This window comes from Salminus brasiliensis, chromosome 1 (assembly GCF_030463535.1).
Source record: "Salminus brasiliensis chromosome 1, fSalBra1.hap2, whole genome shotgun sequence".
NCBI classification, from domain to species: Eukaryota; Metazoa; Chordata; class Actinopteri; order Characiformes; family Bryconidae; genus Salminus; species Salminus brasiliensis.
In genome coordinates, this window is record NC_132878.1 from 28,008,142 (window position 1) to 28,035,760 (window position 27,619).

The 27,619-nt window shown below is 39.0% G+C and overlaps 1 protein-coding gene across 1 annotated transcript in view; it reads right to left on the bottom strand.

The window, feature by feature from the left end:
- Positions 1 to 1,058: 1,058 nt before the first annotated feature.
- rxfp2l (relaxin family peptide receptor 2, like) overlaps positions 1,059 to 27,619 on the bottom strand; it is an 81,173-nt gene continuing 54,612 nt past the window's right edge. Inside the window, exons 14-18 of the mRNA XM_072694429.1 lie at positions 25,370 to 25,441; positions 22,591 to 22,820; positions 15,214 to 15,624; positions 13,579 to 13,791; positions 1,059 to 2,653 (exon numbers count right to left, since the gene is read on the bottom strand). Of these exons, the coding sequence (XP_072550530.1) occupies positions 2,514 to 2,653; positions 13,579 to 13,791; positions 15,214 to 15,624; positions 22,591 to 22,820; positions 25,370 to 25,441 (1,066 nt within the window). The 3' untranslated portion in view covers positions 1,059 to 2,513. The remainder of the gene's footprint in view (positions 2,654 to 13,578; positions 13,792 to 15,213; positions 15,625 to 22,590; positions 22,821 to 25,369; positions 25,442 to 27,619) is intronic.

Consider the following 27,619-nt stretch of genomic DNA (forward strand, 5'->3'; position numbering starts at 1 on the left):
AGGTGGAGTACTCTACCACAAAGGACTGTTGAGGTGGAGGACTCTAGAATAAAGCAATCTTCTTTGTGATAGAGGACTTTGGAATAAAGCAGTCCTTTGTGACGGAGGACTCTGGAATGAACTGTCCTTTGTGATGAAGGACTCTGGAATGAAGCAGTCCTTTGGGATGGAGGACTCTAGAATGAACTGTCCTTTGTGATAGAGGACTCTAGAATGAACTGTCCATTGTGATGGAGGACTCTGGAATGAAGCAGTCCTTTGTGACGGAGGACTCTGGGATGAAGCAGTCCTTTGTGATTGAGGACTCTAGAATAAAAGAAGTCCTTTGTGATTGAGGACTCTAGAATAAAGGAGTCCTTTGTGATGGAGGACTCTAGAATAAAGGAGTCCTTTGTGATGGAGGACTCTAGAATAAAGGAGTCCTTTGTGATTGAGGACTCTAGAATAAAGGAGTCCTTTGTGATTGAGGACTCTAGAATAAAGCAGTCATTTGTGGGGAGGTACTTTAGAATGATGCATACCTTTGGGAGGTATGGTGTTCTAAAACTATTCTATTGGTGTTCATGGTGGGTTCTAGAGAAAATCAGTTCTTTGGGGTGAAACACTCTGGAATTGAAGGTTTTTGTAGCGACGGACTCTAGAACGAAGCAGTTATTTGAGGTGGGGAAAGTTCTTTAATAAAAGAGCCCTTTTTGGAGGAGAGTTCAAGAATGAAGCATGTTCAGGGGATGCAGTCCTGGCCCAGAAATTAAGATTTCAGTAGATTTCTCAGTGGTACCTTCTGCCTGCTACATACATAAATTGTGATGCTCTAAAAGAGATCTGACCCACTGCTCATCCCTTCTCAAAGGAAATTTAAATCTAAGCCATGGAATAAGCGCATTAGGTTTTCTGCCTGTGCTGCGTGGAAACATATCAAACACAAGACACCGCTTTTAATGAAATAATAATTATACTTTAATTACATGGCTCATGTACATTTTTACATTCATATTGCATATTCACAACTGACAAAAAGGAACAGCATGAGAACATCAAATTTCATACATTAGTGACCACACTTCCACATCGGAACCCTCTGTGGTGTCTTACATGTACAAAGCAATACAGTTATACATGTCATTAAAGGAATACTCCAATCTCACTTATAACAGAAGCCAGTGGGTAGGTGCTGAAACTGAACTGGCTGAAACTCATTGGCTTCAGTTTTGAGTAAACAGGTTTTTTTTTTTTATTGGCCTCATTCGCCAACCATAGCTTACAGTTTTTACAAATATTCTGACATTCACTATTGTTTTCTTATTTGGGATTTGTTCAGTTTACAAGGACAATAGGATGCATCATTATAAAAGCATGGATGTGAACAATTCTGTGGTTAAAATATGAATCTGACCTAGACTTTTTGTTAGGACCTTTTTTTAAGAACAAAAAAATATATTTATTTTGGAAGATATTGGTGAATGAGGCCTATTGTTGTTATTATTATTATTATTGTTATTATTATTGTTGTTGTTGTTGTTGTTGTTGATGGTGGTGGTGTTATTACAGATGCAGCAGATAGGGTTTAGGTGGAGTATTTCTGTAACAGTTAAACGGTTAAAGAAAACATTCACTCTGTCACACAAACACGCATTCTTTGTATTCTGAGTTCATTGAGTTTATGGCTATGGTTGTTTCTGTGTGTGTGTGTGTGTGTGTGTAATTGCTTTGGACATGTTTGCAAGCATTGTTTTTTTTGTTTTTTTACACCATCATTCGTTTGATGCAAATCCCAGAGAATCCTGCAGTTGTAGATCAATTCAGGTTCTGTTACCTCCAGTAGGGGTCCGCATCATCAAAATGTTCTGTGTGTGTGTGGTTTGTTTTGTTTTCATTTAAGGCATAATAATAATGTGACTGCATAAGCCAACAATACACTGTAGCTGCTCAGGTGCTGGGTGTGTATATACGTGTGTGTGTGTGTGTGTTTCGGCCATTTAGGTGTTCTCTGAGTGATTAGTCACACTGTGTGAGTGCGGAGGGTGTGGGGGGAGGACTTGAGTGGTAATGTCCAGGTGTAAGTAAATCACATTGTTTATTAGGGTGTGTGTGTGTGTAGTTTTGGCCACTGACGTGTTATTACAATAGCATAGTGTAAAATGTTATTGTACAGGAAGTGTTCAGGTCATGACGTCCACCCACATGTGGTGCATGTTTTATGTTAACAAGTACACACAGTGCACATACCTACACTTTTTACCAGTACCGCACACTCTACCATGGCAGTGTCATGGCAGTGCTGAGAACGGTCCACCATCCAAACAATATCTGGTCAGCAGTGGTCCAGTGGTGGTCCTTTCCACTGATGAATGGAGTAGAGTGGGGCTGATGACCACTGTACCTGTGTGGTATGTGTTTCTAATAAAATGTCCTTTTTAGTTTAGCTACAGTTTAATGGTACCTAATAAAAAGGACATTCAGTGCATGAATGTGTGCAAATATATGTTGTATGTGTGTGTGTTGGTGTACGTGTGTCAGTTGTTGTCTGTGCATCGGAAGCGCAGGCACACTTTGATCTTTTCCTGGAAGGTGCTGGTGGTAATGGTGTAGAGGATGGGGTTCAGAGCACTGTTTATAGGCAAGATGAAGATCACCACCCACAGGATTATAGTACCTACAGACACACACAGACAGAGGAGAATTCAGCCCAAATAAACATAAAGTCAGTGGTCAGATTGCATTAGTTGAAATTAAAATAATTTCATGCTGACAGGCAGCACCTTGTGTCCAGTGGTCAGTGTGCTGGTTTACTCACAGTGTATGCACTGCAGATTGCTGGAAATAATTGAAATAATTTCCATTTCATTCCATTTTTTGTTGGTGTGTGTCATTGTGCCATTTATTTCTTTATAGGAGTTCTCAGAGCACTCAGGTTGTTCTCATTGTGGGAAACACTTTGTGAATAAACTGGAAAAGCTGGATCTATATTTTATTGACCAAAGGTCAGTTTCAGGACTACGTGCAACCATTTTTTGCCAGAGTGTAGCCAAACCCAAATAGACATTTTCATGATATTTCTTTAGTATTAATATGAATATTAACCATAACAAGGCCATGGGCAATCTTCTTAAACACTGGAAGCATTGAGTAATGATACAAGCTATTCATTTGTAATCTGCTGTAGGCCAACAATATTACATTTTACAATTCCTAATCTGATATGAAGGTGAAGATTTTTATTTGAGATAACACACACTTTCTCACACATTCACAGTTTGCAGCTGTAATCTGAAAATGTTAGCTGAAATGTCTTTACCTTGATAAACTTTTAGATATTGTTTTCTGAATATGTATGTGTTTTTATTTGTGGATTTGTGCTTTAACAGATATATCTGTTAAGCTGCTGTAACTATAGAGAAAGTATTCTTACTGTAAATGTTACAGATGAAAACATCCTCAAAATATTTGATAGATCATTTTTAGATTTTGTATATAAGTTAGGTACCGCAGTGTATCAATGTAGAAATGCAGAATGATTTACTGAATGAGATATTTGACAAAACAACAACAGTAGCATCACTACCTGTACAGTTGTATGCAGACTGTTCTATTTTGTTGCTGTTTGGTTTTTATTGAGCTACATTTGCACTGGACTGCTCTACTACTGAAGCCCATCAGCTCTGCGCCACTTACTTAATTTCAACAATCGATCGTCATCACAACACATCTACAATCTTCTGAAATCATCTTAATCATTAAGAACAGATATTATACTGTGAGGGGGTGATAGGGACTGAGTGCACTCAGCTAAAGGGAGCACCTTCAGATTTGATGATGATGATTATTAATATTGTATTTGTTGTTGTTTCTTTTTTATATAGTTTTTTAATTTATCAATCTTTTGACTTGTTTGAATGACTAATAGTTTTAGCTGTGTTATATGTTATTGGTGATTTCAGATATTGTTAAATATTTTTGTAATTGACCTGGATTAATCAAAACTGCATTATAATTTGAAGTGGAAATATGTAAATATATATATATATATATATATATATATATATATATACACACTTAAACAAACATTTATCGAATGTCTAAAAGATTATTGTTGTGTGTCATCTTTGGGGTGGAAATGAGCTGTTTCTTACAGGCAAGTTTAATTAACCAGCCTGTTTCCTTAAAAGATCTATACTAGATATAATAGATTTTTGGACTCACTCTGTGCTTTTGTCCACTGAGCGCACTGGGTTACACTCTGCTGGACAGCTTCAAGTTAAAAGTCGTTAGTGTTATGGATAAGATTGCATCAGTTGAAGTTAAAGCCATGTCTTGCTGACAGGCAGCACCATGGAAAATTGCAACAGCAGTTCAGCTCCAAAAGAGAATGTAGGAAGACCAAGCTTCAGATTTACAAAGAGATCCTTAAAGATAGGCTGTGTGATTACAATGAAATAAAATGCAGCAAATCTAGCCAGTCATTTCCTCTGGCATCATTATTTAACAACGACAATAACAGTGGCAAAATACTCCAAAGAATTTGCCATGGGGGACAAAAGTACAAGCCCACCTTCACCTATGGCCTCTGAATTAGTATCAACTGAATGATATAATAAGTTTGCATCCTTTTTAACACTAACATCCATAATGTCAGAGCTCCAGACCCACAGGTCTTTCTCAGCGTACTTATAAAAAATGCTTACATACCTTCTAAATAATCCTGGTTATTTTACAACCCCATCCACTTATGACATCATCGTTGCTGACCAGTTATATATATAATATATCTAATAAAAAGTTAAATTCTACATTTGATATTAATCTTAAAAACTCATTCAGATCCAAAAAAATATACTCCTCATATAAGTAAAAGGTAAAGGAGGTATATTCCTCATTTATACCATTTGGTATTACTGTATTTAAAGTAAAGATATGCAAGAGATGCCTGCAAGAGATGCCTTTCACACGTTGGCAGCTGATACACAATTTCTAATGCAATGATATATAGAGAGATTGCAGCATGACCTGCTTTATTCAAACATCTAGCCACTTGAAGTTATCATTTTGTGCCTAATTGCACATTTATTTCAAGTTTTTATATATGTCTATTTTTCCAAATGTAGCCAAGGCCTCATTGTCCAGTCAAAAACTGCACCACAAAAGTCAACAAGCATGTGATCCTGCCCCACATTTCAGAGAAAGAGGATGTAAAAAACACTTCTTTCTCTCTCTTTTCAAAAAGATCTCTGTGTGAATGTCCATGCCTTCAGTCTAAACCAATATAGCCTTCCCGACAGAGTCTGGATTAAACCTTAATGAGAACTTGATGGATAGTAAACAAGTTTTTATATAATCAGGAGAGATAAATCTTCTTCTACCCCAGACCACACAGAAACTATCAATACAAGAAAAAGAGAGCATCATTAGGCTAAAACACCCCAAAACTAATTCATCAGAAAAAGAACACTTGACAGCAGAAACTTTTAGGAACTGTTGATTCACCCTCTCCTGGTGTCCTTGGGTAAACATCTTACATGGATGATTACAGAATTCTTTCTATGATACAGAAAAAAAAAACATGAACACCATCTTGTCAAGTCAAAAAGACTCTCAATGAAGTAACCAAGATTCATGTTTAGGGGTTCATTTTTAAGGTCACTGGTTTTCACAGAGTCACTGGTTTTCACTGATAACAGGACTGCAGATACAAGCAGCAGGATGAATTTTAATTCTACAGAGCTATACTTTCTACTCAGATTTAGTCAGATGCTACAAAACAGATAGCAAAATGGCAGTTGATAGTACAGATGAATAATGACCATTATCAAACAGCAGTCAAGCACCTGACCTCAACCCAATTGATTAGTTTTTCGCTTACTGAAGACAAAACTGAAGTTAGGAAGAAACACAAACAAGCAGTAACTGAAGAAAGCTACAGTAAAGGGGAAGTAAACAATATGTCAGTGGGTTCCAGACTTCAGTCAGTAATTGACTGCAAAGGATTAAAGTATTAAAACAATCTAAATATTTAGAAGTATGTTATTTTGTTCAATTACTTTTGAGCCTGTGATGAAAAGACGCTGTAAATTTAGCTAAACCTCTCGAAATACAGCAAAAAGTCTACACTTTGATCACATCTTGATTACCCTATTAAGATCCACTGAGGTGGTGTAAAGATGCAAAAATACAAGTTGTGTCACTGTCCACATACTTATGGACCTGACTGTATAAAGATGTGTTCAAATTTTTCCATAAAAAAAGATAAACATAATTAGGTGCACGGTTGGGAGGGTTACTGAAAATGTATTCCATTATGGATTACTGATTAAATGTTCTAAAAATGTAATGTAATCAAAGAATTTCTTATATTAAAGTACTTTTAACCTTTGGATCTTTTTAAAGCCATATATTCAAATTCCAATGAAAAAACTAACACATAAGGTCACATCAAACAGTCCCGTGTGTGTACACCTAACAATTTCATGCCCACGTAAAAAAAAACAAAAAACTGTCTAATACAAAATAAGTCCCGGTCATGCTTTCTCCCCACATCACTTGGCTGCCTGATTCGGAAACAGCCTTGAAACCTTCCTGATGACAGATAGTACATAACCTTGACGCAATCATCATGCTTGTTAAATCACTCGTGCCAACCTGACCCAGTGCATTTAATGTTGTCAGCAAATCTGTTGTATCTTTAAAGAAAGAAGGTAATTAATGAACCAGTCAACAAACTGCAAGAGAGGCTCTGTGACAGACAGATGTCATGGGATGTCCAGGAAGATGCTGAAATGCTTATTCATTTTAACTGGATAAGACTGGCACAAAACATACACTCTCATTAATAACGGTATTCTTCAGAGCCTTTTTAAAAAAAGTGATAACAGTGGGATCAGATGGCAATAAAGTATAGGATTTAATATCCGGGCTGTCTCTCTATTTCTTGAACAAATGCTATGTTGTCTTGGACCAAAATGGAATCACTTTGTCTGAGGCTTAATAACAATATCCTCAGCGGGCATCGTTAGTTTTTTAAGGCATCTATTTCAGAGGCCAAGAAATTAGAATAAAAATAAATAATCTGTTTGCAGTGTAAGGCATCTTATTCCACCAGTTGACTGCATTGCAAATAAGAGGGACTGAGTGTTTTTTTGGCTTAAATCCATACTTGCAGTTGAGGACTAATGGGCTTCATCATTTAATCCTGCTGACTGGTCTTTAGTTGCATTCTTAGCATAGAAGGCTTTTAAATGTACAGCTCCAAAGAACATCCATACGTTTATCTTAGGATATTAATGATTACTTAGCTGTGTCTGGGAGATGTTCATTCGATTGTCCTTATGAGCTGGTTTAGTTTTTCCCCTCCTAATGTTGAGCATGGTAATCCCACCTCCAGTCTAAAAGATGTAGTGGGATGATGTGGTCTTGCTCTTGAAAACCGCAAGGAAAATGACTCAGTCTCAATGCCTCAGTGCTCAATTCATCCGAAGACACACTGCTCCATTCCTGGGCAAGATGTGTTAACACACCAGGTTTTCCCATTGAGCCAGGAATGCACATTATTATTGCAGTTCTAGATTATGGTTCCCATATTTCTCCATTTTATGTTTTTACAAATCCTCCCTTAAATGAATCCAATTTCTCTCTCAGCTGTTCCATATAATTTTTTTATTGCTCTCTCTAATGCAGCAATCTCCTCATGCAGTTTCTCCATTTCCACATTCTGGTTCTGTATTACAAGTAACATTACAAGCAAGAAACCAATAGAGAACTTATTTAATAAATCACATCATTTCTTACCAAAATTGGGATAGTCTCACCCCGTTGTGGGTTCTTTTATAATGCACAGTCCACGAGGAATGCTATTATGCCAAGTACAGAGCCATGAAAAATAGTTCTTTCTGTTTCTTACGACAATTGTTCAATGTATCATAGTGAGACTCCAATAAGTTACTTGGATGATCAATTTGTATATAAGGAAGCAACACCCTTTTGGAGTCCATCTCATTATAATTCATGAGACATGACTGGAGGAGCACTGTTTCCAAAAGCACACAAAATGAAAAACAGAGCTTCCCTCTTAAGTCTTGTGTACACTACAGGACTTTTAAATCCGCTGCAGATTATGAAAAGACTCGCATGCATCCCTGATGGACTACGCTTCTCACACTAAACGACTAGGGATCATACACTGCAGGGCTTTATCCAGCTGCTGAACTGAACTAAACACACACAAAAACACACGTGCCTTGTGTTACCTGGGAGATGCAGATTTGTACCGCCATTTGCGTTCCTGTGAAAATGTGAAAATGGCATTTGGTGAGATCATGGGTGGGAAGGCATTCAACATGGTCTGTACAAACTGCAGAGGGGGTTGGAGGAGAGAAGCATAGCACATATTTGAGGCTACCCTGTGTACAAGGTAGATGTTGGCTTCTTATATGACGTGGTTGGTGTGGCGCAACAGATAACACCACTACCTGCCACTGAGCTACCACACCATGTTGGAGATTGGGGTTTGATTCCCGGTCTGGGTGACTATGCTGCGCTACACCAATAAGAGTCCTTGGGCAAGACTCCTAACACTCCATTGGCCCTCCTCTGTAATACGAGTAACCTTGTAAGTCGCTCTGGATAAGAGCGTCAGCTAAATGCCATAAATGTAAATGTAAATATGAATTTCTGTTCCACTTAAAACGGTGCTGCATTATTGAACATAGCTAGTGCCAGAATCTAGCTGCTGCATCATTTAAGGTGGTTGGTGTGGCGCAACAGATAACACCACTACCTGCCAGTAAGCTGCTACACCACATGGGAGACTGGGGTTCAATTCCCTGTCTGGGTGACTGTGCTGTGCTACACCAATAAGAGTCCATGGGCAAGACTCTGAACACTACATTGGCTCACCTCTGTAATACGAGTAACCTTGTAAGTCGCTCTGGATAAGAGCGTCAGCTAAATGCCATAAAAATAAATATAAATAAACATACAATTTAAATAAGAAAGTGCCAAAAACGGCACTTTTAATGATCAGCATTCATTGGCTATAAATGGGACCTGTTCAGTTTGAGTCACTGGCTAGTATACAAAGCACTACTACTACTACTAAAATGAATCATGTCTGATATTCTCCAGTTGGTGTTAAAGGATCTGTTGGTCTGTGCTCAAAACAAGTGTTTGGCCCTTGTCAGCGTTTTGAAGGTAGTTTTAAGTGTTACAATTGCTTTGTCGGTAATTATTTGAATCAATAAGTTGTTTTGAATGTGGGACAGGATCACATGCTTGTCGACTTTTGTGGTGTATATTTTGTGGTGTGATCTCATGCCGACTTACAAGAGGAGTTCAAGTGCTTGTAGGGGGCACCCTTGTTAGTAAAGATTAAAGAAATGGGACACATCTAGTGAGCATGCTCAAAAGGGGGGCATGAGGCAACAAGGGTGGGTAATGGAATAGGGCCTTTGATCTGTATATAAGGCCTTAGCTACACAGGGTAAACCTAACCATCTGCCCCATCTCTTGCAGAGAGAGGTTTGCTATATTTACCTTCAGATATTGTTCTTAACATATTACATATAATCTGTATGTTTTTGAACAAGTTATTGACTGAAGTATTTTAAGTAATATTAAGTGTTGAATTTGACTTGTAGTATATAATTGATTCATCTGATAAATGTGACACATGACTGGGATTACTTAGAGAGTAGCCTTTTTGACATACGTATGCTGAATATAATAACTATTCAGTAATTACATTAATGCTGTCCTACTTTTATCAGGTTATTGACAGAGATAGTTTTCTCGAATCAACCACTTGCAGTCTTGAAATGCTACCAACCAACTTTTTAACCAAGTTTTTAAAAACTCAATAGCATCAGACATACTTTAAATAATAATAAACAGCTCACACATGTCCAGAGCTTTTCCTAACTCCTAACACGCAACATATCATGTCTTTAAACAGCAGTCTAGACAATTTCAGTAAAATTTTGGCATAAACAACCTACTAAGATTTACTTAAGTTATTAAGAGCTGCTTTGGTTGAACTCTGGGGAACAGTGAATGGTTCAGTTCATACCTACAAGGCAGGCATTGCTTTTTTAAAAAAGAAAGTAATGAGAGTGTAACATTGACCTGTGGTGCCCCCAGGGTTTGATTCTTGGGCCACTCTTAATTACTTTACAGATGCTTCCTTCATGTCAGATCCTGCCTTTAGATCTAAAGAACGAGCATGTAACCTTGAGGTACTAATGGACTCTGATCTCCCTTTAGGCAGCCAAGGTAAAGCAGTTACTAAGCATTTTATCACCTTAAGAACATCAACAAGATTAAAATGCAGCTATCAGAGTTTTCACTAGGAGCAAAAGAAGAGATCACATTACCCATATTCCTTCCAGTATGCTGCCTAATAGACTTTAAGACACTATTACTGGTCTGTAAATGGATTTATGGTGCGGGTCCAGTGTATTTATCAGACGCTGCAGCAATATGAACTGAGAACTGAGTACTCTCAGACTTCCATAGACTAAGACCCCCCCACCACACACACATACACGCACCCAGGTTCCTGGCGTCAGGTGAAGATGACGGGATAGAATGCCAGAAGGACACTCAAGGCAAATTGCAGCTTGACTGACAGGTGAGCACTGCAGGACACTTAGCCTTCCTTTGACTTTCTGAATATGTGTGTGAGAGAGATAGTGTACCTGTCGATCTGCATCGCAGAGTGTGTGTGTTGTGCTTGTAAACGCTGTCTAACTAAACTGATCATTCTTTAAATACACAGCTTCTGTGGACAGCCTGTTTACATAGTTAAAAAAAAGAGGATCCATGCTGGCAAACAAAACCAATCCCTGCTGTCTGCTGCTGTTTGGAGATGTTGCTCTGAGCTGTTTAGGCTTTATTCTTTAACAGTCAGATTTTGACTTCTGGGTTGAAAAATTTGAGTTTATGAATAACAAACTAAAACGCATAAAAAACGAGCATCCAGGAGGACTGGAATGGAGGAATTGGGTGGATCTGAAAAGAGCTGCAATAAAGCGCTGCAGAAGACTCAGCAGGAACTCAACACTCAATTACTGTGCACGCTATTCCTGCACCCGTTAAGAAACAATCACTGGGTTAGTTACTGCCTGCTGTCAACTGATAGTGTAGCTTCCAAAATTGTGATCCTAGCACTGACTGGCACAAAATACAAAACTGCAAAATGTCACAATATCTATCTACATTTAATAATACAGGGGTTTCTGGGTCATGTGCTGTGAGTCGAAGGCCATCGAATTGAAATAACTGGCAGTCTAGCGCACAGCTGCAAAGCTAACCCGCACCTGCCCGCAGCCACACTTTAATCTCCATAATAATGTGACCAGCAGGAGAGTATTACATTAATGGAGCTTTGTTTGAGGCATCCTTGTCAATGCTGAACGGAATCCTCCAGGCTTTTGATGCTGCAGAATTTTATTAGCGCAGATTAGCGAGGCCTATCCAGTCCTCTACAGCACTTTTTAAATGAAACACTAGAAGCAACATCATTCCCTCTGGGTTTCATGTAGCGTATTACAGTCAGTCAGAATGTCTCTGTAGATCATGCGTCATGAAAGAAGGCGACACACACTGTATGTCCAAATGCTAGTGGACACCCCTTCTAATGAATGCATTCAGCTGTGGAGCAGCTGTGACCTGTGGAACAGTGGAACTGTGTTCTCTGAAATGATGGGGCCCCATCCAATACTTTTGGAAAGAGCTAGGGAGCTTGGGATGAGGTGGGGTGGTGATCACCCAACATTCTGACCTCACTAATACTCTTGTTGCAGAAATTCTCACAGCAATTCTCCAAAATAGCTGGTATTGCCCCTCTGCCTGAAATAACTTCAGTTAAATGTTTCCTATGATGATCTACAATATAATGATGTCTGACATAAACTGGCAGAAGATTTTTCCCACTCCTCCATGCAGAATTCCTTCAGCTGTGTGATGTTTTAGCTTTAGTCTTTAGACAAACAGTCTCACATTTTCCTCAAGCGTCCTCTGATACAGTAAAGAATTCCTAGCGAAGTCTATGTTGAAGAATTCTCTAGCCCCTACTGCAGAAAAGCAGCCCCAAACCATGACACTTCCACCTCCATGCTTTATAGCTGATCTGGCTTATTGTGCTCAAATGCTGCTTTATGCCAAAAATGTTCTCTGTTACTGTGTTTAAAGAATTCAACACATTCCAAAGCACATTGTTTCAGATGTCCTGGTCTTGGGACAGGTGTTTTCTGGAAAACCTTAATTTTACTCTGATGGCTTTTGTGATAGCAAGAATTTCCTCCCTGCACAACTTCAGCTGTGGCAACCTGCTGAAGATCCTCTGATGACATTTTAGGATTGTTGGAGACTTCTTTACGCATTTTGTGGTTTTCTGTTGGACTGAATTTGCTAGGGCAGCCTGATCTGGCCATGTTGGGAGATGTTGCACTTGTAAATTGTTTTGCGGACAGTGGAAAGGCTGATTTCTACGCAGACACACATCACTCGCTATGTTTAAATCCATTAAGCATTCAAGTTTATCCAGCTTGGAGTTAAAAAATATTCCTAAGAATGATAATATGGTCAGAATACTGCCTAATAATTGTGCACACCGTACATGTATGTATATATATATATATATATATATATATATATCTGCATGCACTATGTGGATAATATAATCCATAGAGCACTTTTTTAATGAAACATTAGAAGCCATATTGCACCCTGTCAGGATGACCTATGGACCATGAGTGCTTTTCAGTCAATTCCTTTTATCGATTTTCTGGTTGATGTGTACTTGCACAATCAATATGTGTAGTGTGTTGGTTACATGGCAAAATGTGCTTTGCAAAACTGCTAAACATTATCAGAAGATGTAGCTATTGTTTGTGTTCGGACATAATGTTTTACAGTGAATCAATTCTTGGCCAGTGGTCAGCACCCTTTTGTCTTTAGTTTAAAGTCCCAGCTTGAAACAAGCTTACCTAATCCAAGTGATCAAGGTCTTCTGAAAACACTGATTATCAGGATCACTGCTGGAAACTATACTCTGTGGAAAGTTAAATCTCTAGAAATAGAAGCAGAGCTGAACTCTGCAGGGCAGGAGATGTCCAGGAGGGTTGATAACTTTTGGTTTAATGGAGAAAAGCTCATATGCTTTTTCATTCATCCTCAAACACCGAGAGTGCAGTTCTCTCAGCTAAGCTGTGAAAGGAATAGTCTGTTAAACATAAGCAAACCAACAGTTCTGCTCTGACTACAAATAGTATCATTTAGTCAAGATGTTTAGTTCCAAATTTAATTTTCTTACGGTTTGCACTTAAGCTATTAGGCTAATTACAATGAACATTGTGTAAAATGAATAAATAGACTATTTTTCCAGTTTTCAAGTTAACAGTGAGTCATACAGCTAACTGGTCAGGTATAAGCTTCTATTATTAGCTAGCTGCATTACTCTCGTAGCTCCAGTTTAAAAATACAGAAGTACCAAACATGCCCTGGCTACATTTCCCACATAGCATAATGGAAAATGCTAAACACTGTTAAACTCCAATGTTAACACCAGATGTGCCAGACATACACACTCACCGGCAATCTGCACTCGGAGGAGAGAGAGGAGTTTAAGGAGGAAGATAGGTATCCAACACATGGCATCAGTGAACACGATAAAGAAGAAGCGCTTGGCGATGGAGACCTCATGGTCAAAGGCCATTTGCCTGGCTGATTTGGCTGTTTTCTGTACAGAGTAGAACATGCTGGAGTAGGAGAAAACGATCAGCACGAAGGCAAAGAGATTCAGACCTGAAGAAAATGCAGAAAAAAAACAAGGCAATCAAAACCAACAGCAAACATTTTTTTAAAAAAGCATATTTTATATATTTTAATGAAAAAGCAGCAATGCTCAATCTATCTTCTTTTTGATCAGCCAAAACATGTTTGGAGTCGGAAGTCTAGGTGGTGTATCTACATCATAGACTAAAGTATGGACACAATTCAAGCTGCTACTGTTTTTAGCTCTCCATACTAGTCCAGGTTTATAGATTACAGTAAATCAAACAGTATTAGAAACCACATAAGCTGCTCTGTTCGGGATCACTGGACAATTTCAGCTGACCGTGTAGTGACCTAGACATGCAGTGAGCACAATGCTAACTGAAGCGCACAAGCTTCCATTGCTAAGTCTAAAGAAACAAATATTAGACACTAATCTTGTCTTGTCTACATTTGGGGTTGGGGGAACAAAACCCAAATGTCAGGTTGTAGCAAAACCTCTCTCTCTGATGAGGGTGTTGATTGCATTCTCTCTGCAGGGTTGCAGGTAAAGTAGAGCTGTAATTGGCAGCTTGTTTGTTTGATAATGGACTCAGCTCTCTCTAACAGAATAATGAAAAGCTTTCTGATACTCCACAGGGCGTCAGGAAAAAACCCACCAGCGCTGCAGCAGATTCCATAACACTAAAGACATATTTTTTCAAGCATTGCTAACTTTGTGGGCATATGTGGTAGCTAGTGAAAACATTTGGAGCCTGAAGTGTTCATACTAACACTTACTTGTTAATGTCACTCTATTGTTAGATTAGTATGATGAATAGTGTAGTATAGCCATGACTTTTTGGATATTTTGGATATAGCACTAATTGCTGACACACGTGATTAATGTGTGCAAATGGGAAATTTCAATGGAAAAGAAAAGGCCCAATAGAATGGCATACTCTGGAGCCTAGGGTTCGCCATACCCAATGCCAAGCATGGGCTAGAGTGGTATAAAGTGGATAAAGCTACTACTTGAGTTCATTCTCTCGAGTGATGAAGCTCAACTAAACAGCTTTGGAATGAGTTGGAAAGAAAGTGGTTAACCAAACATTTCTGAGATGAGCTGGGATGATAGAGCTCCACTGAAAAACGTTGATGGATTGTAATGATTGAGCTTCACTTCACAACGTTGGGATGAGTTGGAATGTCATTGTTTATGATCAGCAATTAATAGGTCAACAAGAGTTTTCATTATTTAGCTATGCACTGTATAAAATACATTTTGAAATGGTAAAAATATTAGAAAATTATTTAAAATTACTAGTCTGCATTTCCCATCCCTTATGTGTGATATTCCTTAATGGACAGTCTTTAAATTTGAGTAAGGTAACCAAACCTAATAGGCAATCCTTCATAAACAAGCATCCTCAGTAAACAAGCAACTCTTTACCATTTTCCATTCACTCTTACCCAGGAATATCCCTGTAGAGTAGCACTGTGCTCCAGGTTTTTCTGCCTGGTCCGAGTGCAGGGGAAAACACACTCCATTTCGGCCATAGAAGTTTCCAAACGTCTGTTTGTCGCAGAAGGGAACAAGTGCCAGGATAAAGCCCAGGGCCCAGATGGAGGTCAGGGAACAGAGGGTGCGCTTTCGGCCAGGCCGGTAATGCTGGAAGGGGAACACGATGCACAGGTATTTTTCCAGTGTCATGTACGTCAGCATCATCACCGAAACCTCTGTGGACAGCATGGCCAGAGAGCCAATCAGCTGGCAGGAAAGGCTCTCCATCCAAATCTGGGCGTGGCGGTTGTACTCTCCACAGTACTTGATGTCAAAGGCGCCGATGAAGAAGAGATACACACCCATCAAACAGTCTGCACCTGTCAGAGGGAAGCAATACAGGTTCATTCATGCCTTTAGGAAAGTCTGAACCAATTACAGAAAATATCTGCAGTGTTAGATAGGAAAGGTTCAGTCAATGATACCAATCTTCATTCAGTGTGTATCCATACGTTGCCTCGTTTCTGCGGGCCCCTTAGTGGCATTTCTGTATTTTCCCCAAAACACTGTTACCAGATGATTAAGGACATAGTTGACTCTCTCTGTGACATGTTTCTGTATTGGGATATAAACTGTGTGTGTTACAGTCTCTCATTAGGGTTGAATATTAATAACACTCTAAATGTAGGTATTGTGATATAAACTGAGGTGTGTGTTACAGTCTCTCATTAGGGTTGAATATTAATAACACTAAATGTAGGTATTGTGATATAAACTGAGGTGTGTGTTACGGTCTCTCATTAGGGTTGAATATTAATAACACTCTAAATGTAGGTATTGGGATATAAACTGAGGTGTGTATTACAGTCTCTCATTAGGGTTGAATATTAATAACACTCTAAATGTAGGTATTGTGATATAAACTGAGGTGTGTGTTACAGTCTCTCATTAGGGTTGAATATTAATAACAGTCTAAATGTAGGTATTGTGATATAAACTGAGGTGTGAGTTACAGTCTCTCATTAGGGTTGAATATTAATAACACTCTAAATGTAGGTATTGTGATATAAACTGAGGTGTGAGTTACAGTCTCTCATTAGTGTTGAATATTAGGGATTATTTTTACCAGTGTGCACTAAATCTTGTATAATCCACCTTGAGCAACAGTAGTTATGGATGAATACGTCTGAAGGAGGAGCCTAAGTACAACGGCAGTCTGTGATTGGCCAGGGCAAAGAACAGAAATATCTGTTATTGGTTCTCTGATTGCTTGCTTAATCATTGGTGCTGTGTACACATGATTGCAATGTAGTAGAGGTGTGCTTACAGAGGATATGCCTCTGTGACCTTTAATAATTAGCTACTAATTGTCCAGCTCCATTTAGCTTAATTAAAATTCCATAAAGAGGAAATGGCCCGAAGTCTTTCGCCTGCCTACTTTAGATTCAGACCGTAATCTCTCTGGTTGCTGACCCAGTGTCTGCCCTTGATTCTGCTCTGTCTGCCAGACTTAAGAGATAAACACACACACACACACACACACACACACACACACACACACAATATTTTATAACTGAAGCATTATGGAATTAAATATCTCTTAATTATTCTATATATATATTTAAGTGCCTAAGTACCTGTATGTAATAGCTGCCCTTTTATTAATATATTTTTCTATTTTGAGGTAGTTTATTGTGGATTTTAAGGTGTGTTTATGATTGTTTCCAGAATTTGCTTTTCTGAATTTAATTATTCTGCTCTTCCTTTACCATTAAAATGTTGCCTGTGCCACTGGCTGCAACACAAGCCCAAAGCATGATCAATCCACACTGAGTTTAACAGCTGGAGAAGGAGATACGTTATGAAATTCTGCAGCCTTTCTTTATTACAAAATCCATTTGTTACACCATTATCTGAGACTTTAGATCTCTTGGGTTGGCCTTTTATATGTAAAAAGTATGAAAACAAACAAACACACACACTCGAATAGTGTAGATTTGCTTTTAGAGCCTGTGGAATCTGATGCCTGTCTGGCAGTGTTAAGATAGGAGCGCGGATGTGACCTGAGTACCACCTCAGTAAAGAGCTTTCTGGGTGTGTGCATGTATGTGTGTATATAACAGTGATAGAGCAAAAGAGAAAATTAGAATGACAATCAGGTGTAATGTCTGTGTGTGCGTGCATGCATGTGTGTGTGTGTGTGAGAGAGAGAGAAAGAGAGATTCACTTTATTCATTTCTCCCCCAGCAGATGGGCTAGTTGTTTCTTTTGTGTTGTTTAATAGGAGTTAGATGATGACAGATAGATGTATAATTTATTAAGTGTTCATAAAAGCTGGGGAAAGTGTGATTGTATGTGTGTGTGTGTGTGTGTTGTAGGTGCAGGTGCTGCAATCAGATGGATTTAGGACTTCATTACCCATGTGTTTGTGTGTATGTATGTGTGTGTGTCTATCTGAGTGACAGACAGATACATACATTCAGGATGAAAATAAAATACCCATAATTATAAGCATTTTCTTCACCTTTCATGCATTATTACATAAACATTGTGCTGTTTATAATGCCAATCAAGCATGCATCTTTGGGCAACTCTGGCAGCCTGAAGGCTTTTTCACACTTTGAGTGTTTTTTTCAGATGACAGTAATTAATGTTACTAATGTTACCGGTGATACCTTGCTCACAAAATAGGATTTTTAAGGGTAAAAGTATTTTGTCACAGTATTATGTATAGCAAAATGTGTTGTGCACATCTGACCCATTCGCAGTGGTGAACACACACTATTGAACTAGGGGCAGTGAGCACACACACAACCGGAGTAGTTTGCAGCCAACTCCAGCGCTGAGGGAGCAGAGAGGTTGAAGGGCCTTGCTCAAGGGCCCAACAGTGGCAGCTTGCCAAGCCCAGGTATCGAACCAACAACCCTGTCATCAATAGCCTGGAGCTCTAACTGCTGAGCCACCACTGCCCTGTCATACGTTGAATTTGAGAAGTTTTTTTTAGACATTATTTTATTTTTATAGTTTGATTTTGGAACCATCATTGTTGTCCTAGGTGTTGGCAGGGCTGATGGCAGAGGATAATGCCTCTACTAGAACTTTCAAACAGATGTCAGAAAGATTAGTTCTGCTGGTTGAAGTGTGGTGCTGCATTTCCTAAATCAGCTCAAATAGAGATACTTAAGTTTCAGCTCCTGAGCGAGTGGGTTGAAAAATCCTGCCCACCAACTGAAGTTCAAAGTCAAAAGGCTTTTCTTGTTGTTTCAACTGTATATAAGAACATAGTAAAGCTCTGAAAAAAGTCTAGAAAAAGTTCAAGACCATGGTGCAACATAACATGACACCACACTGAATGCTAAACTGAGTGTGTGAGGGATGGGGAGAGTTCAGTCTCTAAGTGTTAAGGAGTCTAAGGATGTAAATAGGGCTGTAAGGGCCCAGTGACAACCAAGTCCCATAATGCCAGTTTGATGATACTATCAGAATGCATGAGTCACAGAATTGGTTTGCTCATACAAAGATATACACATGACACTTCATTGTTTTTCCGAACTGCCGCAGATGCAACATCACTGGGCAACCAACACACTTACAGGAGCAGCTGTACCTGGCTCTGATGCAGAGCTGGCCAGCAGTGCACTGCAGTGACGTTGGGAGAATCTACCTACCCTGGAGAGAGCAAAGCCAATCCTCTGGTCATAGTGACAGCGCCCTTTTTCTCTGAACCATTTCGGGCCCATTTATCAAAATGTTCAACAGCAATACGGTCGACTCAGGTGGAACGTCAATATCAGCTCCGAAATTCATCTTCCGAGGTAAATGAAACACAGCATTACTGCTCACTCTCTGCTAATATGACCCCATCTAGTCTGCGACAAGGAAGCAACATGGAGAAGACCTCTGAGCAACTGAGCAATTCGATCAGCTTGTCTTACGTTCATTAATTCATTAATGTTCAATTAATCTTGATGATGATTTGTGATATTTGCTGTAGGGTCTTGCCATCAGAGATGTTGCAGTTCTAAACCAGGCAGAAACACAGCTGCTCAGGACGACCTCTACAGTCCCTCTGTAAGAACATAGTGCAGATAAGAGGGGCAGAAGAGCTCTCCTCAGACTCTGGAAGAAGTAGATTCGCTGCTGGACTTTCTTGGCTATGAATTTGGTGTTAAGGGACCAGGTGAGGTTCTCTGTAATGTGAACAATGAAAACTTGGTGCTCCTATCAATTGTTATAGCAGAGATATTGATGTTCAGTAAGGGTGGTCATCTTGTACTCAACATTTTGTCTACAATTAGAGACAGGTTGTAGGTTCTGCACCTGTCTGTTATTCACCGCACCTTCTGTCTGTATGCTGACTCATCGTTCCTGCTGATGAAATCCACCATGGGTGTGTCAACAGCAGACATAACGATGTATTTAATCTTTATTTTGCAGCAGTGAGTCAGCAGAGTGAACAGCAGTGGACTGAGCACACAACCCTGGAGGGCCCCGGTGCTCAGCGTGGTGGTGCTGGAAATGCTGTTATCAATCCTGGCTGATTGAAGTCTCCAGGTCAGGAAGTCCAGGATGCACTTACAGAGGGAGGTGTCCTGGCTCAGCAGGCTCAGTTTTTTCAGATGGTGCTGAATGCTGGACTGAAGTCTATGAACAGCATTCTGATCTAAGTGTCTTTTTTCATCCGGGCGGATGAGGGCCAGGTGGAGTGTGGCGGAAACGCTGCTGTCCGTTGGACGGGTGGTCACAAAACGCAGTAAGTTCAGTGAGGGGGCAGCTGGTTCTTAATGTGCCTCATAAAAGTCATGAAGCGCATCTGGAAGAAAGGCATCACTGTCACAAGCAGGTGAAGGTGTCTTGTAGTTGGTGATGGCCTGGATGCCCTTAGCAAGGTTCTGGAAGAGTTCACTGATTTTCTGTGCATAGGCACGCTTTGCCCCGCTGATGGTCTGGGAAAGGCTGACCCTTGCTGGTCTCAGGTCTGCCTTATGCCCTGACTTGAATTTAGAAAGCAAGTCCTCATGGCTGCTGGAACCATGCACAGAGACCATGCCACACCACTTTCTAGAGGACCTTTTGGTATTTTCCCCCAAATACTTACTACATTTTAGTTTAGTCGTTTCCAGCTTTCCTCCACTAGCTAGGTCTACACTGGTCACATGATTCTACCAGTGCTGGGAAGGTGAATGACTAGCATGTGTTCCTCCCAAACACGTGTAGGTCCAACACTTGCTTTTAAACTGCTGGAAACACCATGGCTCTGGATGCAAATGGCTTCTTCTGTTACATCAGCTAAAAGACACATATACTGGCTAGCATTGTGCTGAGCAATGAGCTAGAGGGAGGGCCAGCCTACTCACCAAATGAGTAGGGGCCAGTTATGCTTTATGGGACTCCCAGTAAGGGGACCTCCCCACTGTACAGACCACTGACCGCTGAAGACAGACAGACAGACAATCAAACAGATTAAACCAATCAAAATTGGTTTAAGCCTAAGTGAGGTGAAGCAGGTGGTATTTGCCTACAGTTTTTATTGGCATCAACCAATACTTCCACTTATGTGGGAACAGGTATTGGGTCACAACACAGACAGGTATGTACATTGTAGGCAACTCCTTAAAACAGTCATAACCAGTAAACAACAAAACAAAAGGGCCATGACTCAGACACAAGCAAGAACCACCATGGGTGACTACAACAGAGTCTTCTAAGGCAGAGACCCTAAGGCAGAGCGAAACTAAGGAGTATAAATAGGTGCGGTAATGAGCCCAGACATAAGTTGCAGCTGGGACTCCTGATCAAAATCAGTTGCTTAGATGGGCTTGGCAGTGACATGACATCTACATGTTAACAATGAAGCACATGTCCATGGTCCCTGTGCAGTACTGGAATATATAATGACTGTTTTGTTTTGTTCTCTGTTGTCCTATAGTCCTCACAGCCTCCACACTACAAGTTTTACCCATATAGATACACCACGCATGTTCATACTATGCTCACCAGCCGGCGGTCTGTAGGAACCTGAAATCTGGCAAAATTAATTAATAAAAAATGGGAAAAATTGCAAAAGACAGCAAGGCATTAATACGTGTTGGTGGTTGGTGTGGCGCAACAGAGAACACCGCTATCTGCCAGTGAGCTACCACACCATGTGGGAGACTGGGGTTCGATTCCCGGTCTGGGTGACTATGCTGCGCTACACCAATAAGAGTCCTTGGGCAAGACTCCTAACACTGCATTGGCCCACCTCTGTAACATGAGTAACCTTGTAAGTCGCTCTGGATAAGAGCGTCAGCTAAATGCCATAAATGTGAATGTGTGCTAGTTATTTATGGTGTTAATAGAGGAAATTATCATCCAATTTGTACAAATAGTCAATTAGGTTAAATCAATATTATTGTCTTGGCTTCAGCTCAGTTTTCAATGGTTAATGGTCACCAAAGTCTAAGTTTAACATAATAGTAGTTTTTTTTTGCCCGTCCACTGGAAGCACTGTTGAGCAAAACACACACAACACTCACACAGCCTGTCTTGTACTTGAAGAAGAATTGAAAAAATAATACAGGTTAATATTAGGTTTAGGTGTAGATTAAGGTGTAGGTTAGGATTAGGTTTAGGCATAGATTAAGTTAATCTAATTGCATTTTAGTTTTTCTTTGGTTAACCTAACATTGGGTCTGATGAGTCGACTCTCAATTGTGAGTCAATTCTGAACTCATCTCCTGTACTTATTTCTTTACCACCAGACACCACCTTTCTTCTAAATGTAGCAATGGAGAATTTTATGTACACATTTCCTTAGACAAGCTGGGTCAGTTAGCTGTTTCATTTTGAGCTGCCATCCTCCTAACACCACAGGATGTTCAGATTAGGAAAGCCATGACTGGGCTGAGAGCAGATTAGAGGGGCTTATTCTAATCTGTTTTGATTGAACATTATGGCGAACAGCTGTAGGTGTGAAGAACCTGACTTTCTTGAGAGCGTTAATACAAAACGGATTTGAACAAGGCTCGATTAGATTAAACACAGATTGAGGAGAGATCATTTTGCATTTCTATCAGGGTTTAAAGGAATTCAAGTCAACTCAGAGCAAACGTGCAGTTTATGTCAATCACTTGGACTCATTATATTTGGATATAATAACTGTTCCCCTTTTTTTTTTTACGATGGATGGAAGTTATCTTTGTTCTCACACATTTCTCTGAATGTCAGATGCTTGGACCTTCTGGGTGGCATATTCATTTCAAACTAAAAGTAAACAAATGTGTTGGGTTGTGCAATTTTGTGCATACTGCAGAAGGGAAAAGGAACTGTAAATCAGTACTTCCACTATACTGAATAATACTCACAGCAGAGTGATTTGATGGCCATTGTGTGATGCTGGTTCTCAGAGGCAATGCAGGAGCGCAGGCAGATCACAAAGACGTTACCGAAGCAGATGATGAATGCCACGACCCAGACAAACACCCGCAGAATGATGTTGGCCAGCAAGTTCTCGAAGGAGGAGATGCCATCAGTGTTGGGCTTGCAGCTCCGTACATTTGGGGAGTAGCCGCAGTACTCAAAACGCTTAAAATAACTGAAAGGAATTTGGAATATTTTATCAGTGCTTATTTACTGAATTTGACATATTAAAAAATGATAATATTTTTTTTTAAATATGTAAACATAGTTCAGCTGATTTCCTGGAGAAAAGTAAAAACACAAAAAACTATGTACAGTGCCAGTCAAATGTTTGGACACACCTGGTTGAGAGTGCTAATCATCATCCTTTTTTTTATCACATTTGATCCAAATGCTGGGGTGACCATATTTTTGTAAGTTGTAGGCCCATTCCTCTCAAAGCAAGCAACTACAGTGTTAATGTACATTAACATATAGGCATCAACGTATGACTTAGACTTACTTGAAATCCCTCAGCCATGAGATCCTAACTATGATATATATATATATATATATATATATATATATATATATATATATATATATATATATATAATGAATTACAGAGGATAAAATAATGTTAAAAACGTTTACATATATTGAAATTACACACTGTAAGTCTGAGCATGAAAAAATTAAACATTAAACAAAGTCCCAGATGTTGATTAGCAAATCAGGAGTGGCATGTCATTGATTGTAATTGTAATTGTAAATTTTTGCTGAATTTCCAAAGTTTAGAAATTCTCACCAAAGTCAGATGAGCATTGGAAACAAGTGTTATGGACTGATGAAGGCAAAACAATACTCCTGCCCTGTTTTAAAACAACTTGTCAACTGTGAAGCATGGGGGTGGATTAGTCATGTTTTGGAGTTGCATTGCCAGTGGCACTGGCATAACAAAAGACTAGATTATCAACACATCTTGAGTAAAAATCCTGATGGAAATGTTAAATCATCTGTTAAAGGTGAAAAGAGGATGGCTTCTACAAAACAATAATGATCCAAAATATACCTCACAAGCACCGCTGACTACATGAAGTGAACACAGTTGGAATGGCTCTCACAATCATTGAAAATCTGTTGATAAAACTAAAAACAAACCCTCAGAACCAGAGGCCTGCTACAAAGAGGGAGGAATAAAAAGAACTGAAAGACGTTTCACTTAAAAAAAGGGTTTGCAAGCTGTGGTTTCTGCCAAGGGGGGAATTCCTATTTCCTGACTCTGATATACTAAAACTTTAAATGCTCAATATATTCAGCAAAAGTGAGAAAACATTAGCAGTAAATGACTAATTCATGTCCATAACAATAAATGGCTGTAAATGGCTAAATCCAGGTGCAGAACAGTATGGTACAGGAATGATAAGAATGCAAAAAGATCTAAAAGAGGGTCGAATTGAGTTTGAGCTTTTGCCGCCGATACAGCAATGATCTGCCTTTTCTCTGTCTGAAGCTTTCTTCCAGCAGAAATGTCGAGAAACGTTATTGTCTCAGATAATGGAGGAGAGTTGTTCTGTCCTTGCGTAGGTGGCAGGTTTTCATTTAAAAATCTCTCTGAAGACTGATGACCTTTTCTTTTTGGTTTCACTTCATTTTTTCCCCCTGCAGGTGAACTTATCAGTCCTACTGCTATTAAATCTGACAGAGAGGAGGGAGACAGATGGAGAGAAAAAGAGAGAGGCGGTAGAGATGGACGTTGCGTTTAGAGCGAGTAAATCTAGCGCGATCGCCTGTAGACAGCTGATCAGTAATGTGCTCACTGTGGGCTCAGCTTTTATACTAAAACAATCACTTACTGTCTGAACTGCATCCAAACACATTGTACTGTTTTGACACCATGTACGCTTTTCTGGGGCAATAGTTGAAGCCTGGCCAAACAGCTCGGCCTTAATGTTTCCCTTGGCCTGGCAAACATTGCGGCCTGTTTATGCCTTTTGCTGATAACTCTCTGGGAGATGTGTGGCTGCATGTGAAATTAAACTGAAATTAAAATGAAACTGTTTCCAATTTACAGATGCACAACATTTCTCCAATTCCCCTGGGAAAGCACACCTTAAAGAAGTTGCATTTAGTTTTTTTTTTCATAGCTGAAGCCGCGAGGCTGTTGAGCGGAAATATTTGTCACTCTCACTGAAAGGAAACTTTATGAGCAGCGAAGAAGTCGGACTCAAAATAGCTCAATTTACAATGTGAGAACCATCTAAACCAACTAAAAGTTTTCGGGTCTGCAAACTCACAAGCACTTAGCAACATATCAGACAGACTGGCTGGCAATGCTAATATTCTCAGTTCTTGCCCAAAAATGAAAAATTGTGAAATGTAAAATGGCTAGATTTGATGAGCCACTAGTGGAATCTCATTATCTCTAATTACAGATAACGATCAAACTCCAGTTGCAGATACAGACAGAGCTGCAAATCCAAATTCCAAATCCTACGGCATTTTAATGTGGCCTGTTTTTCAAATTATGCACAGTGTCAGGAAATATTGTCACTTCATTGGTAAGGTTGGTGTTGGGAAGTTTAAATCTGAGATTTATGCTGCCACTGTATCCAAATCTAACTCAATTAAAAGAGCAGAAATTGAGTATTTTAAATGATATGATAAATCATGATTAATATGATGTTAGGTTAACGTTAATATACCAATGATTAGATAAACTGAGAAAACTACCAGATTACTCACATGTGGGAGAGATTGCTGAGGGAACGGAACATTCGAATGCTGATGTTTGGAATCTCCACCTCCTCCATGCTCCTGCACAAAACACCATTTCATTATTCCAGATTCAAACAGTAAAATAAAGTGTAGCACAGGTTAAAGGGCCTACAGTAGGAAACCAAACGAATAATAATAATAATATTAATAATAATGATTAATAATTAATAATAATAACAATGTAGAAATGTTAGTCCAGAATGATGAACAGAGCCGGCTAAAAACATTAATATCCAGAATGAAGTTCTAATCACATTAAGATCCAGAATGAAGCTCTAATATCATTAATATCCAGAATGAGGTTCTAATCACATTAATATCCAGAATGAAGTTCTAATATCATTAATATCCAGAATGAAGCTCTAATATCATTAATATCCAGAATGAAGTTCTAATAACATTAATATCCAGAACGAAGTTCTAATAACATTAATATCCAGAATGAAGCTCTAATAACATTAATATCCAGAATGAAGTTCTAATAACATTAATATCCAGAACGAAGTTCTAATAACATTAATATCCAGAATGAAGCTCTAATAACATTAATATCCAGAATAAATATCTAATAACATTAATATCCAGAACGAAGTTCTAATAACATTAATATCCAGAATGAAGCTCTAATAACATTAATATCCAGAATAAATATCTAATAACATTAATATCCAATTTATATTATATATAATTTATATTAAGCATAAAGGTTTAATACAGTTCATATCCAGAATTTAATATATATTCAAAGTCGGGATCTAAAGGCAGGTATGTTGCCAAAACATATTTGAAAAATATAATAACAAAATATCACTTGTCATTGTTTTCACTTCTTGCTCTTTGCAGTGTTCAAATATTAAATAAAGCATCCAATATTAGTCATGCCTGCCCCTAATGTCATGTCTGCCTTTGTTTTGTTTTGCCATGTGCTCCCAAACACATGGCTCTTTTTGTGTAAAAAATGTAAGCTAACTCTTATTGAAAGCAGCATTGACCTTTATGTTGATTCTTGTCATCTTATCATCTTATCATCTTATCATGCATTGTTGTGCATTCGTTTGACCAAAACCTATTGCACAAATCAGTCACCTCCTATGTTGTATTCAGTGCTATGTTAAAGCACTGAGTTCAGAGTCGAGTTAAAATGCTTTCCCGTCCTGCCATGCCGCTCTGAGGAGGTAATATAATAAAAATTCAGGAGGTTTTGGCAGCAGCCGTTCAGACAGAATTAGGATGCAGCAAATTACTTTTGCATATTCTTTTTCCAAGCGAGTGTGGAAAGCGATATCTTAATTTGACTTATAAATTCATGCTTGTAAGTACAAGTACCTGTAAATTAAATACATTTGCATAAATATGTATCTTGAAAACACCTTAAACGTTTTGAATAGAAAATAAATGTTTTTATGCATTTGGGAAAAGGTCATTAGAAACTCCTCCTAGCTCCCACACATATGCTCAGATCTGACATTTAGCTCCAGTTAAAAGCTTGGATACAAGTGCATTTGTCTGTATTGTCACTATTTTCCTGATTTTCAAATAATGGTGAAGTAATTTAAAAAAGGTTCACCCATCTCTATTACAAAACACATCTATAACAAAATTGGTTCTTTATGAAACCAGAAATGGTTCTACTATGGTATTGCTTTAAGAATTATTTTATATATTGAAATATTCAACTAAGACCATTACTCTTAGTTGGACATCACGTTTTAAAACCATGGACATTAATATGGAGTTGCCTTCATACACTGCCCCTGGATACAACAGTCACATCATACAACCCAGTCCTGACTTTACTTCCCACAGTTTCTGGTTGCAGTTTTCACAGTGTGGGAGGGAGCTCAAAAGCATAGGTAAATATATGTGCCTGACTAAACCATGCAAATATTTTGAGCTTGAAGTCCACTTTAGCCTAGCATACTACCTTACTAAGGCTGTATGAATGGGCTAACACTAGCCAACATGTTGAACTCTGGCCTGGCTAACAGGTTAACTTAGGTTAAGACAGGCTTACTCGAGCTAACAGGTTCATTTCTGGCTAACTTTTCAAGCTAATGGCATAATGCTTGATTGTGCTGCAGGGTTTGCAATACCTGCCCAATGTTCCTTAGAGAGTGAAATCAGTACACGCTTCACACCTCCCTTTTCTGAGAAGACATTTTATACATTGTTGTAGTGTTTGTGGGAATCTGTGTCTGTGAGACTTTATTGCCGTTT